The sequence below is a fragment of the Nomascus leucogenys genome, chromosome 13 (assembly GCF_006542625.1).
Source record: "Nomascus leucogenys isolate Asia chromosome 13, Asia_NLE_v1, whole genome shotgun sequence".
Taxonomy (NCBI): Eukaryota; Metazoa; Chordata; class Mammalia; order Primates; family Hylobatidae; genus Nomascus; species Nomascus leucogenys.
This window is the reverse complement of record NC_044393.1, coordinates 19,662,087-19,680,285: the sequence shown is the minus strand read 5'-3', so window position 1 is coordinate 19,680,285 and position 18,199 is coordinate 19,662,087. Positions and strand designations below refer to the sequence as shown.

The following is an 18,199-nucleotide window of genomic DNA, read 5'->3' as shown; positions in this document are numbered from 1 at the left end:
ATTTTCTCTGGGCTTTGGTGAGCCTCCAGCTGGGCCTGACCCTCCACGTCCTGCCCTCAAAAAACTGGGTGGAGAAATAATTGTTTCTTTAAAGGATATGAGTTAGAATCACCCCCTATTGAATTTTCCCTCCTAGATTCCCTTTCTTAAATGTCCAACATGAGTCAAAAGAAAATGACCTCCTTGCCTTCCTTCTTTCCTAGTTGCATCTTTCTTTTCCTGGGCCTCCGGGAAAGAGCCCTGCATCTTTCACTAATTCAGTTCTCAGAGAACCAAGGCTGGAAGGCATAGAACTGGCACCTCGGGACCAGGCATAATGGCTCACACCTATAATCCCAGCATTTTGGGAGGCTGAGGTGGGAGAATCACTTGAGTCCTAGAGTTGGAGAACAGCCTGGAAAGCATGGCAATACCCCATCTCTATTTAGAAACAAACAAACAAACAAACAAAAAACCTGGCACCTTGGTTTTGTAACTCTCAGGCCTTGTCAAACCCAAATGACTTTGTCCATCCAATGAAAGGAACTCCGCTGGGCGCGGCGGCTTACACCTGTAATCCCAGCATTTTGGAAGGCTGAGGCAGGTGGATCACCTGAGGTCAACATTTCGAGACCAGCCTGGCCAACACGGTGAAACTCTGTCTCTACTAAAAATACGAAAATTAGCCAGGAGTGGTGGCTCGCGCCTATAATCCCAGCTACTCGGGAGGCTGAGGCAGGAGAATCGCTTGAACCTGGGAGGTGGAGTTTGCAGTGAGCAGAGATCCAGCCACTGCACTCCAGCCTGGAGAAAGAGTGAGACTCTAAAAAAAAAAAAAAAGAAAGAAAGAAAGGAAACCCGCTTTCATTCATCCCATAACAGTCAACCAGTTTCTGGGCAGCCTTTGAGGACTTGTGATTTGCTCCCTGAGTTGGGCACATTTCAGGCGCATGATTTTAAAAAACATTGAAATTGGCTTGTGGACATCCGCCCCCCCACCCCCACTGCATGGTATTGGAGCCACCACGGAGTCCAGGCCCCCCTTTTTATAGATGGGTACACTGAGGCTCAGAGCAGGGTGTAACTTACCCAGAGCTGCACAGCTTGTCTTTGACGGCCAAGGTTAGAGCTCGGTCTCTCACAGCTCCTTCCTGTTTCCTCGGCTCTCAGAACTGAGAAGTGAAAACCAAAGTTGGCCTGAGGGGACTCTCTCTGGGCCTTTTTTTCTCTTTCTATCTCTGCCTCAGTCTCTCTCTTGTCTACTGTCCGTTCTATCTCTGCCTATTTTTGTTTTGGTCTCTGCATCTCTGATTCTTTTTCTCCCATATAATCTTACTCTCATTCCAATAAACCATTTCCTCTCTCCCCCGCATCCCACCCAGGGATCATAGCACACACAAGTCCTTTTGTCTCCAGAGATAGTAAAATCTCCTCCCTCAGACCTTGCCCTGTAGCTGGGGCCCACTCCCTGCCTGGCTGGAGAGCTCTTCCTTTGAAGACCCGGGATGGAAAACAGGCCCTTCTCTGTGGAGTCCCTAAGTTGTCCTGGATGGAATGAGTTTTCTCATCCTGTGCATGTCACCCCCTCCCATTCCATCCCCAATAAAGTCTTTTGAGATCCAGTGTAGTGGCTCTTTCTGGTCCCTCCCTCTCTCGGCTCCCAAGAGGGTCAAAAGACAAGGAACAGGAACTGGGTGGGGGAAGATGGGTGAGAGGAAAACCAGCTCAACTGGAAGACCAGGGGAAGGAACTAACAGTGCTTTGGGCCCCGATCTGCAGAAGGCTAGATCAATGCACAAGTGCATGCATGTATACTATTGCTCCACTTTACAGATGAGATAAATGAGGCATGGGGTGAGTACTAATTTCTAAATGCTGGAAATGAGTGAAATAAGAGAATTAAGAGGTTGGGCGTGGTGGCTCATGCCTGTAATCCCAGCACTTTGGGAGGCCAAGGCAGCAGAGAGCTTGAGGCCAGGAGTTCAAGACCAGTCTGGGCAACACAGTGAAACCCTGTCTCTACTAAAATTACAAAAATTAGCCAAGCATGGTGGGGCACGCCTGTAATCCCAGCTACTCAGGAGGCTGAGACACCAGAATTGCTTGAACCCAGGAAGTGAAGGTTGCAGTGAGCCAAGACTGCACCACTGCACTCCAGCCTGGGTGACAGAGCAAGTCTATGTCTCAAAAAAAAAGAGAGAGAGAGAGAGAATTAAGGACACTGTTGTGAGTTCATTGTTCTTAGACTATATCTTTCCTACTTTATTTTTTGGAATGGGCTCTTGAAGGCAGTATCAGAAATGGAAAACCCAAGAGATCACGTGGAATTCCAACCTTACAATGGCACTTTTTGCTCGTCTCTTCCCTGGCACGGTGGCTCACACCTGTAATCCCAGCACTCTGGGAGGCCGAGGAAGGTGGATCACCTGAGTTCAGGAGTTCCAGACCAGCCTGACCAACATGGTGAAACCCCGTCTCTACTAAAAATACGAAATTAGCCAGGCGTGGTAGTGCGTACCTGTAATCCCAGCTACTTGGGAGGCTGAGGCAGGAGAATTGCTTGAACCCAGGTGGCGGAGGTTAAAGTGAGCCGAGATTGCACCGCTGCACTCCAGCCTGGGCAACAAGAGCAAAACTCTGTCTCAGAAAAAAAGAAAAAAAGAACAGATTTAATGAAGCTTCTTGAGTCTCAGTTTTTACATCTGTAAAATGGGAATATTGACTATGACAATTCAATGACATTAAGAACATACAATGCTGACAAACTAAACAGTTCATAAATGCCAGTGGTTGTCATTCTCATTATCCTGGTGCTCAGGAAGGCAATGTGAGACCTGTTGAAATAGCATGGGCTTTGGGGTCAGATGATGCTGAATTCCAGTTCTGCGTCAGCTCCTTCCTAGTTATGTGACCTCATGATGCCACGTCATGCAGGGGGTCACATACCACTTAAATCTCCAGAACACTTTGGGAAAATGACATAGGGTTAGCAAACCTCCCCTACCCTCATATAAAAATATTAATACTTTTTTTTTTTTGAGATGGAGTCTGGCTCTGTTGCCCAGGCTGCAGTGCAGTAGTGCAATCTCGGCTCACTTTAACATTTGCCTCCTGGGTTCAAGAGATTCTCCTCCTTCAGCCTCCTGAGTAGCTGCGATTACAGGTGATCGCCACCACACCCAGCTAATTTTTGTATTTTTAGTAGAGATGGGATTACACCATGTTGGCCAGCCTGGTCTCAAACTCCTGACCTCAAGTGATCCACCTGCCTCAAGCCTCCCAAAGTGCTGGGATTACAGGCATGAGCCACCATGCCCGACCAGGAATATTAATACTTTTTTTAAAAAAATCCAACAGGAATTTATTTATTTATTTATTTATTTATTTTGAGATGGAGTCTTGCTCTGTTGCCCAGGCTGGAGTGCAGTGGCACGATCTTGGCTCACTGCAACCTCTGTCTCCCTGATTCAAACGATTCTCTTGCCTCAGCCTCCCGTTTGCCACCATGCCCAGCTAATTTTTTATTTTTAGTAGAGATGGGGTTTCACCATGTTGGTCAGGCTGGCCTCAAACTCCTGACCTCATGATCGGCTCACCTCGGCCTCCCAAAATGCTGGGATTACAGGCATGAGCCACTGCGTCCTGCCCCAAAATCTAACGTTTGTTATCACTATTGTTTTACAAAAGAAAGGACATTTTAATGCAACCCATGCCCATCCATAGGGGCTGAAGGTCCCTCTGAGGTGATCGATAAAGCTGAAAAAAGAGACTATGGGAAGAGAAGAGGAATATATCAATTAGCTATTTTAGAGGAAGGACAAACTATGAGCTAGGTATTTCTATAAGGAAATGAAACAATTTACTAAAAAACATACAGCAAGAAAATAGTAGAGCTGGAGTTTTCTGATTTTTCTGAGTCCAGAATTTGTTTCACTGTTCTCATTTCAGCTCTCTCTAACAGGATGAATGACCTTGATTTCAGAATCCCCAAGCAGGTGGTGAGATCCAAAATTGAGACAAAAGAAACGGGGCTGTTCCAAAAAAAAGCTAGGTGGCAGGTGTCTAACATGCCAGGGAGCTAAAACAGGGTGTGCAAGTTTCAGCAGCAGGTTGAATTTAGAATGGGGAGGGAGACCAGAGGAGACGCCAGACAGGATGACTTTGTCCCATTGGCCTGGAGGCAGACCCATGTTTCTGTTTCTCCACCCCTCATATCACCCACCAGTTTGTAATAGTATCTTTGAATGACGATCTGATTAACGTCTGTCTTCTCCATTAGTCCACAAGTTTTGGGGGCACATCTACTTTGCTCATTTCCATATCACCAGAGTCTAGCACAAGGCCTGGCACATAGTAGGTGCTCAATAAATATGTTAGCTGAAAGGAGGATAACACCTCTATGTACTAGCGGTGAGACTCCAGCATGCAATTTCTTTCTGTCCTTCAGTCTCTTCATCTCAAGGTTTAATTTAAATATGGTAACGCCTGTATGCAACTCCCAGCATCCAGTAGGCACCCACTAAACACAGTTCTCCACCCTCCTTTTTCCCTCTGCCCCTCCCTCGGTTTTCCCACTACTTCCTGCATGGTGACACACCCATAGTTTGGAGCCATAAAACCCAACCCAGGTTGGACTCTCACCTCTCCAGCCCCTTCTGCTCGGGCCCTGTCCTCAAACTGGGGGGCTGATGTCCCCATACACCTGGCTCTGGGTTCCCCTAACCCCAGAGTGCAGGACTGGGACCCGAGTGGACCTCAGGTCTGGCTGGGTCACCATTGCCATGGAGACAGCAACAGTCCCCAGCCGCAGGTTCCCTAAGTGACTGGTTACTCTTTAACGTATCCACCCACCTTGGGTGATTAGAAGAATCAATAAGATAACCGGGCGGTGGCAGCTGGCCGCACTCACCGCCTTCCTGGTGGACTGGCTCCCGGTGGCTCTGCTGCTGCTGCTGCGAGCGGGCCCCTGCTCCTCCATGCCCCCGGGTCTCCGGCTGGCTGGGCTTGGCCATGGTCAGTGTGAACGCGCCCCTCGGGGCTCCAGTGGAGAGTTCTTATGGTAAGTGGGGCTGGGGGAAGACCGGACAGGGCGGGGCTGCGGTCAGCTTTGGGAGGCCATGGGACACCTCCCCGTGTGTTTCTTACGGGCCCAAAGCCCCTCCTGGAGCTCCTCTGGAAGGACAGGAAGCCCCCACGGAGGCTAAGCTCTCAAGCCCGGGCATGGCCTGCTTGGTGCGAGAAGTGCTGGGAGGGGCCGAGAAGCCCTGGGGCAGGGGCTTGACTCATTTTGTCTGTCCAGGGGCCTTCCTGGGAATGCATCTCAGGGGTCTTTCCAAAACCCCACAGAGGGTGGGGCTTGGAAGCACCGGCCTGCTTCGCTGCGGGGCAAATTGAGGTCCACCAAGAGAGCCTTGCTGGGCCTAGGTCACGTTGCTGGTGCATTATCAAGCTGGGCGTGGGACCGGGCGGCTCGGTCCCTCCGCACCTCCGTTGGCTCTGGATAATGGGGAGGAGGTAGAAAGCGCCGCGCAGGGTGGAGCGTTGGAAAATGAGAATATCTTGTGCGGACGTGTGAAACTCAGATGCAGGACTAGACAGCATGTGTTACTGAGAGTGAAAGGCTCAGGCTCACTCATTAGGGTGACCCCCACATTGGAAGTAACCCAATGTCCCTCAGCAGAGGGAAGACGGGTAAATAAAGCGTGAGACGTCTTTACAATGGAATGCTATTCCATTGTTCAAGGAAACAACGCACATCTGTGTGTGACAGGGAAGAACCTCTCCGTTAAATTAAGTGAAAACGGTACACTGGAGAACTGTATAGTTGCTGATAGCGAAACGGATATAGATGTATATATGAACACACGCGTATACATGTACATTCCACGCATAGAAAATTCGTGGAATGACACGATAAAATTGGTGACAGGTTTGTTTCTGAGGAGGGAAATTCAAGGGAATGTTTGTTTTATCTTTTGGGGACACATTTTGGATTTTCTAAAAGCTGGGTGCCTTTTATAAACCTGTTCAAATTGCACACCCGCACAGAACTTGGCCTCTGGAATCCAGTAGACCTCGGGTCTAGCTGTGACTGTCGCATGACTCAACATTCACATGCCTCTTGCTTTCTTTCTGAAGTGGAGACAGGACTAGGATGTGTCTTAAGATCATGGTGGATGCCGTGGGGAGCAAGGGTGTAAAGCCACGTGCATTGCAAAGACGCAATCAACATTTATGTCATCAATCGCTGAGGACAGAGGGCCAGTGAATGACAGAATCAGGGCCTGATCTCCTGACTCTAGTCAGGGAGTATCTTCTTTGCTTTGACCCCCATCAAACAGGAATATGTGATGCACTGGAAATGGCAGAGGCTGAAGAAACCAACAGCCTGGGAACCCATCCCACACACCAGCTGTGTGACCTTGGGCAAGACATTTTCCCCTCTCTGAACCTATTTCCTCATCTGTAAAATGAAGATAACAACAGGACCTATCTCCCAGAGGGCGGGGAGATTAGAGGAGATAGCATAGAGGAGATTAAGGGTGACGCCACCCTTAATCCACAATTTTAAGACCTGGAGTAAAGATGCCAATGGATGACTTGGTTGAACCTGTGGCCAGAGGAGGACATTGTCTCTCAAACGGGCCAGATAGCTTCTGGGGAAGGACAGCCCAGGTCATAAGGCTAAGCTAGGGGTGAACAGAAGGCCCCACAGTGTCTCTTAAAGGATGATACAATAATATAACCTGACAGCCTTTCACTGTTAGGATGTCCTCATGGCTCTTCATCTCTGCCTCTGAGTCGTACTCATTATATAGCAAGCATTCAGCAATTATTAGAATGGTTGCTTGTATCAATGGGTAGGTGGGTGAATGGATGGATGAATGGGTTAGTGAATGTTCTACTATTATCTCTCAGACAGCTCTTTCATTTTCCAAACAGCTGTCTGAGATAAATAATATTGTAATCTCCAAGGACAGAAGAGAAAACTAAGGTTCAAGATTAAAAAAAAAAAAAACGCAAACAACAAAAAATGTCATCTGACTTGAGACTTGACACAATCCAGCTGTTGCTGGCCCTCTGCTCTAGGCCACAGATATGGCTGGACAGAGAAAGGAGAACTCCAGTGACCTTGTAACACATCCACAAAAAATGAGCACTTTTGTCCTGGGGCAGTGGAACATTCACGCAGTGTATGTGTGCCTGTGTGTATGTGTGTGAGAGTGGCTGAAAGACCCTGATTTGATATTTTTGATAAAATACATCTGGGTTAGCATCCTAGATCTACCTTTCTTAAAAAAAAAAAAAAAAAATGCTGTGTGGTCTTGTGAGTCAAATCATTACCCCTCTCTGAGCTTCATATGTTTTATCTGTAAAATGAGCTAGTGAAGTCTGCTGGGAGGCTCCAGAAAAAAAAAGAAAGAAAGAAAAGAAAAATTTGCTTTCTGAGAAAAGAAACAAGTGCTCCGAGGAAACAAAGCCCCTCTCCCAGGCTGGGTGCAGTGGCTCACGCCTGTAATCCCAGCACTTTGGGAGGCTGAGGCGGGCAGATAACTTGAGATTAGGAGTTTGAGACCAGCCTGGCCAACATGGCAAAACCCCATCTCTACTAAAAATACAAAAATCAGCCAGGCATGATGGCACACGCCTGTAATTCCAGCTACTTGGGAGGCTGAGGCATGAGACTCACTTGAACCTGGGAGGTAGAGGTTGCATTAAGCCGAGATCATGCCACTGCCACTCCAGCTTGGGCAATAGAACAAGACGCTATCTCAAAAACAACAAAACAAAACAAAAAAACAAAAAACCTTCTTCTGGGGTTCTCTAATGGGGATAACATTAATCATCTCCTAAGATGACTGTAGCAGAGGTGCATTGGTGGGTCAGGGACATGGCACATAGCAGAGCCTTAGTTAGAGGCAGAGGAAGACATGGCTGTTGTGAGGATCAAATGGAAGCATCCATGAGTGCTTAGAACAGTGCTGGGTCCAGAGCAAGCATGCAAGAAATCCTCGTTGTGGTTTCGTGTTTTTGAGCTTTAGCAGGACTCTAAAGAGCTGCTCTTTGGTGTGGTGATGCTGGGTGGACTTGGCCCTCCCTGGACTTCCGGTGCTTCCACGGCACACTGGATTTGGCTTTGCGGTGGTTCTCGTCATCGCTCTGATCATAGTTGTTGGTGTGAATTGTGGTGTCTGGCTCCCCCACCAGACTATAAACTCCGTGAGCTTTGGGACCTGGGTGGTTTGTTCAGCCTTGTTTGTCTCACAATGTCTCACATGGTGACTGGCACAGAAGAAATGCACAATACGCATTTGTTGGATGAGTGAAATGATGGGCTTAAAACAGCGCTACAACGATGATCATCAATGTCAGCCAGATCCCATTCTCTTCCCTTCCTTCCTCTCTGCCCTCCTCACTGCGTTGGCTTTGGTCCTTGTATTTGCCCCATTATAACCCAACTGGCTGTCCCAGCATCAGTTGTCATGTCTGCCTGTCTGAAGCTGGAGGCAGGAGGAGAAGACGTTTTCCTCAGTGCCCTTGTTTCTTTCATCCAAAAGTAAAACTTCCCCAGAAACCTCCTGGCAGACTCCCCTAGTTCAAGGAAAGCTGGGAAGACAAGTATGTAGTGGAAAGAGATGGGAAAGCCAAGACAGGCCTAGACCAGTGATTTTTCTCTTGGGGTGTGGCACACTCCTGCTCCAAACAGAACTGAGGCTCTCGTTTCTCAGCCTCAGCACTGTTAACTTTTTGGCCTGGAAGATTCCCTGTGGCGGGGGGCTGTCCTGTGCATTGTAGGATGTTAAGCAGCATCCCTGGCCTTTACTCTACTCCCCAGATGCCAGTAACATCTCTTCCCATCAGTTTTGCCAATGAAAAATGTCTCCAGAAAGCCAAATGTACCCTGGGGCACATATAACCCCACTGTGTTATAGGAGAACAAGGTAGTTCTAGGGAGTGTCTACCACAGTGGAGTAGAGTAGACTGTGACTCTTGTGTTGTTCTGCTTTGAGTGCCAGGATCTTGCTCAGTGCCAATCTGGGACTACCCTGAGTAACTGTGAGGATGAGATGCTAAGCATGCATATCTGTGTGCTAACCTGACTCCTGGCCTTATTACTTTTCTACCCTTATTTTCCCTTTAACAAGTTTCCCTTGGTTATTTATTTTGCTTCTTTGGTAGTTGCTCGATTCTGTAAGTATCTCAAATCTCCTTGAAGGAAAGGTCTGTATCTATCTCATTCTTTTTGTTATAGTCCAGCCTTCCACAGGGCCTGATCCCATGTAGACCTTGACTGAAGGCTAATTGAGTGGATGAATGAATGGGAAGATGGATGGATGAATGAATGTATGTTTGGGTGGGTGGATAGGTGGATGGACTGATGAATGAATGTGATGTGATGAATGGATGTGATAGATGGGTGGAGGGATGCATGAATGGAATAGATGGAGAAATAGCTGGATGGATGAGACAAATGAATGAGTAACTGGGGAGATGGCTGGGTGGACAGATGGGTGGATGGATTAATGAAAAGATGTTATGGGTGGATGGGTGGGTGTAGAGGATGATTAATGGATGGGTAAGTAGATGGATGAGATGGATGGAAAGATATGTAGGTGCATGTGATAAATGGATGAATAAGTAGCTGGATAGATGGGTAGGTGGTTAGGGGAAGGATGGATGGACAAATGATGTGATGAGTGGGTAGATGAAAAGATGGATGGATGGATGGATGGATAAGAAGGGTTGGGCTGAGCTGGCCTGGAATAGCAGCATCTTCAAGTGCTGCAGACAGGACAAGCGAAGAGACAGGGGATGTCAACAATCTTCCATCAGGGCAATACTGTCTATCTGTTTTTAAGTGCCAGGTGAGCCTAATTTTTCCTAGCTATGTAGGCCTAGTCCCTTTGACCAATAGCATCAGCTTGAGGACAGATCAGAGGCCATTGTCAGAGGCAGTTTGGTCACGTGGCTCTGCCCCTTGAAGCTCTGTGATGATGGTGCTTTGCTTCAGTTCTCTGTTCCTCAGTTTCTTCACCCATCAGATGAACCTTGGTTGTTGTGAAGATTCCATGAGCTAATGAAAGAGAAAAGGTAATAGAAGCTATAACGAACATGCTGTGTCCTTGTGAAGGGTGGATAGGCCCAAAGTCGAGTAGGACCCCAGGTGCTGGCTGGCTATGGGACTGTGTCAAATATCAGGCTATGGCTATTCCCACCCTTCATTCTCAAAATATGGCCGCTCTCCAGCCCTTCCCCTATCTCCCCTCCCACATCACCTTCCCATCCTACCTCAATTCAGTCTTCAGCCCCCATGAGTCACAAACCTGGTTGCACATAGGAAACTTTTTAAAACAATTTTAGGGCTCCACTCCAGACCCAGTTAATCAGAGTCTCCTGGGGTGAGTTCCAAGAATCTGTAATTTTTTGAGCTCCTTATGTGATTTAGGGTATGCAGTTCAGTTGAGGTATGGAAACCATTGCCTTACTTTGTCCCATTTAGTAAACAGAGGAACTAAATATCCAAAATGCATCTTGCCTCCACCCAGAAGCCTCCCGTATTCATTAATTCATTGTTCATTTGTTCATTTCTTCAAGAAACTTCCACTGGAGGCTTATGGTATTTAAGACATTTTGTAAGGCACTGGGGGAACACAGGAGGATAAAACTTTGCTTCATGTGGTGGCTCATGCCTGTAATCCCAGCACTTTGGGAGGCCAAGGTGGGTGGATCACCTGAGGTCAGGAGTTAGAGACCGAGGAGAGGTGGAGGTTGCAGTGAGCCAAGATCACGCCACTGCACTCTAGCCTGGCGACAAGAGTCAGACTCTGTCTCAAAAACAAAACAAAACAAAACAAAAACAACAAAAAAACAACTTTGCTTCAGATCTTAAACAGTGCTCAGTTTGGCGGGAGGACAGACAAGCCAGCAACAACAAAAGACAGAGTGCCATGATAAGGACAGTGAAGGCACCGTGGGATACAGAGGGACTTAGGAGAAGGGGAAGGGGGTCACAGACTTCTTGACCTTGGAGGAGTAGACTGATATCTAAACTGGAACCTAGGTTTAGCAGGAGTCAGCTGGGAGAAGAGATGGTGGGGAAGAGTTTTCCCAGCTGAGGGAACAGCATATGAAAAGGCCTGGAGCCTGGCCACACACTGCTCTGATTTTACTTATATTTGACTGCAATTAATTCCACCCTTTACTGAAAGTATCTTGAGACTTGCCTGGTTGTTTCATGATCGATTAATGTTATTCCTAAAAGCATGCTGAGGCTGGGCATGGTGGCTTATGGTGGATTACCCGCCTGTAATCCCGGCACTTTGGGAGGCTAAGGCGGGTGGATCACTTGAGATCAGGAGTTCGAGACCAGCCTAGCCAACATGGTGAAACCCTGTCTCTACTAAACATACAAAAATTAGCTGGACGTGGTGCCAGGCACCTGTAATCCCAGCTACTCAGGAGGCTGAGGTAGGAGAATCACTTGAACCCAGGTGGTGGAGGTTGCAGTGAGCCAAGGTTGTACCACTGCACTCCAACCTGGGCAACAAAGGGAAACTTGTATAAAAAAAAAAAAAGGCATGCTGAGATGCTTAAGTGAAGGAATTGTGCCTTCCATTTTTCGTGAGTCATATGCCTGTAGCATAAGGATGGGTCAATGATAAGGAAAGAAATTTGTTTTCGTTTATGCCCCTTTTATGTAATTGGCAAGATGCTGGCTATTTGATATGTTTCCTCCCTTTTAAGCCTTGCAATAACGCATCCAAGTAGGAAGTATTATCTCCATTTTATAAACAAAGAAATTGAGATTCAGAGTTGTTAAGTCGCGTTTCCCTGCATTGCCCAGCAAATAGGTGATTAAAATCTAGTCTGACACCAAATCTTCATTCTTTCAGCTATCACGTCATAATAGCACCCAAGGGCGCTACCACCTACTACCACCTACTAGCTGTGTGACCTCGAGTAAATGACTCAATCTTTTTTTTTTTTTTTTTTTTTTTGACACGGAGTCCCGCTCTGCTGCTGAGACTGGAGTGCAATGGTACGATCCTGGCTCACTGCAACCTCTGCATCCTGGGTTCAAACAATTCTCCTGCCTCGACCTCCCGAGTAGCTGCCTGCTACCATGCCTGGATAATTTTTTGTATTTTTAGTAGAGATGGGGTTTCACCATGTTCACCAGGCTAGTTTTGAACTCCTGACCTCAAGTGATCTGCCTGCCTCGGCCTCCCAAAGTGCTGGGATTACAGGCCTGAGCCACTGCGCCCGGCCGCCTCAATCTTTTTTGCCTCAGTTTCTTCATCTGTCAAATGGGGCTGATGATAATACCATTTACTTCATAGGGTTGTTGTGAGAAATAAAGTCAATATTTGTAAAGTGCTGAGTGTCTAGCACATAGAAAGTGCTGTGTGAATTTGAACTATTATTATTATTGTTATACCTATAGAGTGTGCATCTACTATATGCAAAGGACTGGATGCTTACTAGGTGTTAGCATCGTTTTGGCTGTTGTAGAAACAACAGAGATGAATAAGGAATAGATAACTGGTCCCAGGATGCAACTGTCTCTGGCTGGAGAGTAAGGACAAGGCTTTGTTGCAAGCCTTCTGGGGCCCTAGGATGCCCAGGGTCTCCTCTTGGGGGTGCTGGTTCATATATGGGGGCCTGTGTGGCTCCTTCACGGAGGAGGAGACAGATGAGAGGCATAGAAAGAGAGGGGACAGACCTATCCTCATCAGAGACCTGGGAGATGGCTCTGGCCCTGGCCCTGGGTGGCTGTTTGTGACCTCACTCAAGTCCTTCTCCTGTTGTTTCTCCATCTCCTCTTTCTTTCTTTTTTTTTTTTTTTTTTGAGACAGAGTCTCAATGTCACCCAGTGGCTCTATCTCAGCTCACTGCAGCCTCCACCTCCTGGGTTCAAGCAATTCTCATGCCTCAGCCTCCCAAGTAGCTGGGATTGCATGTGCGTGCCACCACACCTGACAAATTTTTGTAGTTTTGGTAGAGATGGGGTTTCACCATGTTGGCCAAGCTGGACTTCTGGCCTCTTGTGATCCTTCCACCTCGGCCTCCCAAAGTGCTGGGATTACAGGTGTGAGCCACAGCACCCAGCCTCCATTTCCTCTTTTGAGAAATAGAGGTATGACGACCACCTGGCTCAGCAGTTGTCACACAGTATTCCCTGGGTCCTAAGAGTCAGGAAAGATGCTTCAGGGTTCACTTTGAGGGTAATGTGGGTAGGGACATGTTCAAATGGACTAGGGCTTAGCCTCCCCCCACCCTTCAACCTCTGGTTCCATCAGAGACACTTCTTTTTGACTTTTGTATATTTCTTTTTATTTTATTTTAGAGACCGTGGTCTCGCTATGTTGCCCAGGCAAGCCTCAAACTCCTGGGCTCAAGCAATCCTCCTGCCTCAGCCTCCCAGCCCCTGGGATTACATGCTCATGCCACTGCACCTGGCACTCTGTTTTGACTTTTAAATGAAATATTTAATGGAGGGTCTCCACATTTCAAAAACATTTGGAAAATCAGAAGACCACACCAGTGTGTTTCAAACTGCAATCTTAACCCAGTAATAGGTCATGAAATTTTTTTTTCTTTTTTTTTCCTAGATGGAGTCTTGCTCTGACACCCAGGCTGGAGTGCAGTGGCACGATCTTGGCTCACTGCAACCTCCGCCTCCTGGGTTCAAGCAATTCTCTGCCTTAGCTTCCTGAGTAGCTGGGATTACAGATGCCCGCCACCATGCCCAGCTACTTTTTGTATTTTTACTAGAGATGAACTTTCACCACCTTGGCCAGGCTGGTCTTGAACTCCTGACCTCGTGATCCACCTGCCTCGACCTCCCAAAGTGCTGGGGTTACACGTGTGAGCCACCGTGCCCGGCCGGTCCTTCAATTTGTTGGGATTGTATTAGTTCAGACAATCTAGCTTATGTAACAAGCAAATGCAGACTTTAAGTTAGAAGTTTATTGACCTCTGTGGCATAGTCATCCAGGGACCCCTAAGGTCACCCTAGCCCAGAGAGACACTTTCACTTCTACTCACATTCCACTGGTGAGAACTAGTCACATGGCCCTTGCCAAATGCAAAGGGGTCTGGAAGATGTGGTCCCTAGCGGGGAGGGACTAGCTCTAAAGTTTGGAAAGGGGAGCATGAATTAGTTGGTACACAGTTGATCGTCTCTGCAGTAGGGTCATGCTCACACGTCCCTCCACACACACACGTTAAATATGTATAACAAGTGTAAATATACAATTTAAAAAATTATCTTTTTTTTTGGCTTGTTTTTGTTTTGTTGTTGTTTTTGAAACAGGGTCTTGCTCTGTCATGTGGGCTACAGTGAGCCACAATCATGATTCACTGCAGCCTCAACCTCCCAAGCTCAAGCAATCCTTCCATCTAAGCCTCCCAAGTAGCTGGGACCACAGGTGCATGCCACCATGCCCAGCTAATTTTTTATTTTTATTTTTTTGTAGTGACAGGTCTTGCTGTGTTGCACAGGCTGGTCTCCTACTCCTGTACTCAAGCAATCTTCCTGCATCAGCCTCCCAAAATGCCAGGATTACAGGTGTGAGCCACCGCACCTGGCCTTCACAATTTTTTTTACATAAAATGTTTCAATAAAAAAGTGCATAGATAGATACAGAGATATCAATAAAGCAAATGTGACAGAATGCAACCAGTTGGTGAATTTAGGCGAAAGGATACATCAGTGCTCACTATACTAGTCTTTCAAACTTTAAAGCTTGAAATTTTTCAAAGTAAAATATTGGAGAAAATGAAATTCTTAAAATTTGCTAGACCTATAAGTAGAATAAAACAATAAGTTATAACTAAAGTAAGATTTGGCCAGATGCAGTGGCTCATGCCTGTAATCCCAGCACTTTGGGAGGCTGAGGTGGGTGAATCACTTGACCCCAGGAGTTCAAGACCAGCCTGGGCAATATGGCAAAAACCCACCTCTACCAAAAACACAAAAATTAGCTGGGCATGGTGGTACATGCCTGTAGTCCCATCTACTCGGGAGGCTGAGGCAAGAGGATTGCTTGAGCCCGGGAGGTGAAGGTTGCTGTGAACCGAGATTACAACACCACACTCCAGCCTGGGTGATAGAGTGTAATCCTAGTGCTTTGGGAGGTCAAGGCAGAAAAATTGCCACCACACCTGGACTTAAAATAATATTTTTACTGAAGTATAACATTCAAAACAGAAAAAGGCACAAATCATCAATGTATCGCTTTATGAAATTTCACATTTTAACAAAAGAATGAAATAAAATAAAATAGAAAATATCAGAGCATTTCATGTAGTAAGAGTAAGATATGTATGTTTCGAAACTTTTGTTTTACTTATATATATTTATGGATTTGTGCTTGATGTTGTGATAATAGCAAAAATTTATAGAGTACTTACTAGGGTTTTACACATATTAATTCCTCATTCTCAAAATGTCCCTATGGGCCGGGCGCAGTGGCACACGCCTGTAATCCTAGTACTTTGGGAGCCCGAGGTGGGCAGATCACTTGAGATCAGGAGTTCAAGACCAGCCTGGCCAACATGGTGAAATCCCATCTCTACTAAAAATTCAAAAATTAGCTGGGCATGGTGACACATACCTATAATCCCAGCTACTCAGGAGGCTGAGGCAGGAGAATCTCTTAAACCCAGGAGGTGGAGATTGCAGTGAGCCAAGATCACGCCACCGTACTCCAGCCTGGGCAACAGAGCGAGACCCTGTCTCAAAAAGAAAAAAAACAAAAAAAAATAAAAACAGCATACTTTGTATTAGGTGAACCCACAAAGTACAGGGGCCGATTTTAGGTAGTCCACGAACACTTTTAAATCTTTGTGCATTTATTGTACGTTAGAAAAATTTATACATAGCATATTAAAGCATTAATATAAAATATATTTTAAAAATTAATGTAGATCTTCAAAAGAAAGGAAAACATCAAGGAAACAATTATAGATAAATAAAGTACGGGTAAAAGGCAGATGTGGTAACAATTGTATGAAGAGCAATACAAGTGTCTAGGGCTTGGGGGCCACACACTAAACCTGGCATCAGAAGGCCCAGATCTGGGACCCGGCTCATTTGTTTTCTAGCACTAGGTTGTTTCATCCTTGTATAATATCATGGCCCAGGCACTATTCTAAGCACTTTATAAAAATTAACTCCTGGCCAGGCGCGGTGGCTTATACCTGTAATCCCAGCACTTTGGGAGGCCAAGGTTGGCAAATCACCTGAGGTTGGGAGTTCAAGACCAGCGTGACCAACATGGAGAAACCTCATCTCTACCAAAATACAAAATTAGCTCGGCGTGGTGGCGCATGCCTGTAATCCCAGCTACTCAGGAGGCTGAGGCAGGAGAATCGCTTGAACCCAGGAGGCGGAGGTTGCGGTGAGCCGAGATCACGCTGTTGCACTCCAGCCTGGGCAACAAGAGTGAAACTCCGTCTCAAAAATATATATATATATTAACTCCTTGGCTGGGCACGGTGGCTAACGCCTGTAATCCCAGCATTTTCAGAGGCCGAGACCGGCAGATCATGAGGTCAAGAAATTGAGACCATACTGGCCAACATGGTGAAATCCCATCTCTACTAAAATTACAAAAATTAGCTGGGTGTGGCGCATAGCTGTAGTCCCAGCTACTTGGGAGGCTGAGACAGGAGAATCACTTGAACCCACGAGGTGGAGGTTGCAGTGAGCCAAGATTGCACCATTGCACTCCAGCCTGGCGACAGAGCAACACTCCGTCTCAAAAACAAAATTAACTCCTTGGCCAGACGTGGTGGCCCACACTTAAATCCCAGCACTTTGGGAGGCTGAGGCAAGAGGCTCACTTAAGGTTAGGAGTTCAAGACCAGCCTGACCAACAAAGTGAGAAAATAAATAAATAAATAACTCCTTTAATCCTCACAACCATCTATTGAGGTAGGTACTGTCATCATACCCATTTCTGAGAAAACAAAGTCTCAGAGAGATTAAATAGCTTACTCCAAACCATGCAGGGCATGAGAGGCAGAGCTAGAATTCAACACCAAGGATTGTATTAGAAAAGGCAATACCAGCTGATCAACCCAAAACACGAGAGGAGAGTTTATCTACTTCACGCAGTTGTCTAGGGTCCCCCACTCCTTCCTCCCTAGATGGAAGATGGGCTTTTTATTTTTGAGACATGAATATATATATATGTGTGTGTGTGTGTGTGTGTGTGTACATATATATGTATATATATATATATATATTTTTTTTTTTTTTTGAGACAGGGTCTCACTCTGTGGTCAAGGCTAGATTGCAGTGGTGCGATGTTGGCTCACCGCAACCTCCATCTCCTGGGTTCAAGTGATTCTCATGCCTCAGCTTCCTGAGTAGCTGGGATTACAGGTTTGCGTCACCATGCCCAGCTAATTTTTATATTTTTAGTAGAGATGGGGTTTTGCCATGTTGGCCAGGCTGTTCTCGAACTCATGATCTCAAGTGATCCGCCTGCCTTGGCCTCCCAAAGTGCTGGGATTACAAGCGTGAGCCACCAGGCCCTGCCAGGAAGATGGGTTTTATTTGAACCACTGGGCCCTACTGGGATCGGTAGAATTTTCTGTATCATTCTGGGATCCACGTCCTCCTCTGAAAATGGGGTTAATAATGCTAATTCTATTTACCCCTCAGGGTAGCTCTGCTGCTCAAGGGGATAGAGGCAAGAGTGTCCTGCAAACTGCAAAGAGTTCCCTGAATGTAAAATGTTAGTATGTATTGTTAATGATATTGACCAACGCTACGTTACCGTGTTACAGTGAAGATTAATTGAAACAGTGCATGGAAAGGCCTTGGCTCACATACAGACAAAGTCAGCTGTGAGTAATAGCCATAATAGTAGTGTGGCTATGCAATTGAAAATATTGATTTATCTCCAAATTGGGATATAGTTATATAGGATCTTTCTTACTGGCAAGTTAACACATTACATCTATAACTAAAAAATCAAGAAGTCTTGATTTCTTGAGAAGTCAGTATAACATGATGTTTAGAAATACAACCAAGAGGCTGGGCACGGTGGCTCATGCCTGTAATCCCAGCACTTTGGGAGGCCGAGGCAGGCAGATCACAAGGTCAGGAGTTCGAGACCAGCCTGGCCAACATGGTGAAACCCTGTCTCTACTAATAATACCAAAAAAATTAGCCAGGCATAGTGGCGGGCACCCGTAATCCCAG

General features: G+C 46.4%; 1 protein-coding gene across 3 annotated transcripts in view; it reads left to right on the top strand.

The window, feature by feature from the left end:
- The first annotated feature begins 4,880 nt into the window (after nucleotides 1-4,880).
- The window catches only part of HNF4A (hepatocyte nuclear factor 4 alpha), a 79,114-nt gene continuing 65,795 nt past the window's right edge, over nucleotides 4,881-18,199 (top strand). Inside the window, exon 1 of one of the 3 annotated variants that reach the window (XM_030825511.1) lies at nucleotides 4,881-5,038. Coding sequence is in view for 2 of the 3 variants with exons in the window: in XM_030825510.1 (XP_030681370.1) it covers nucleotides 4,990-5,038 (49 nt within the window). In the remaining variant the exon portion in view is untranslated. The remainder of the gene's footprint in view (nucleotides 5,039-18,199) is intronic. The other 2 variants (XM_030825510.1, XM_030825508.1) reach the window with 2 other exon arrangements.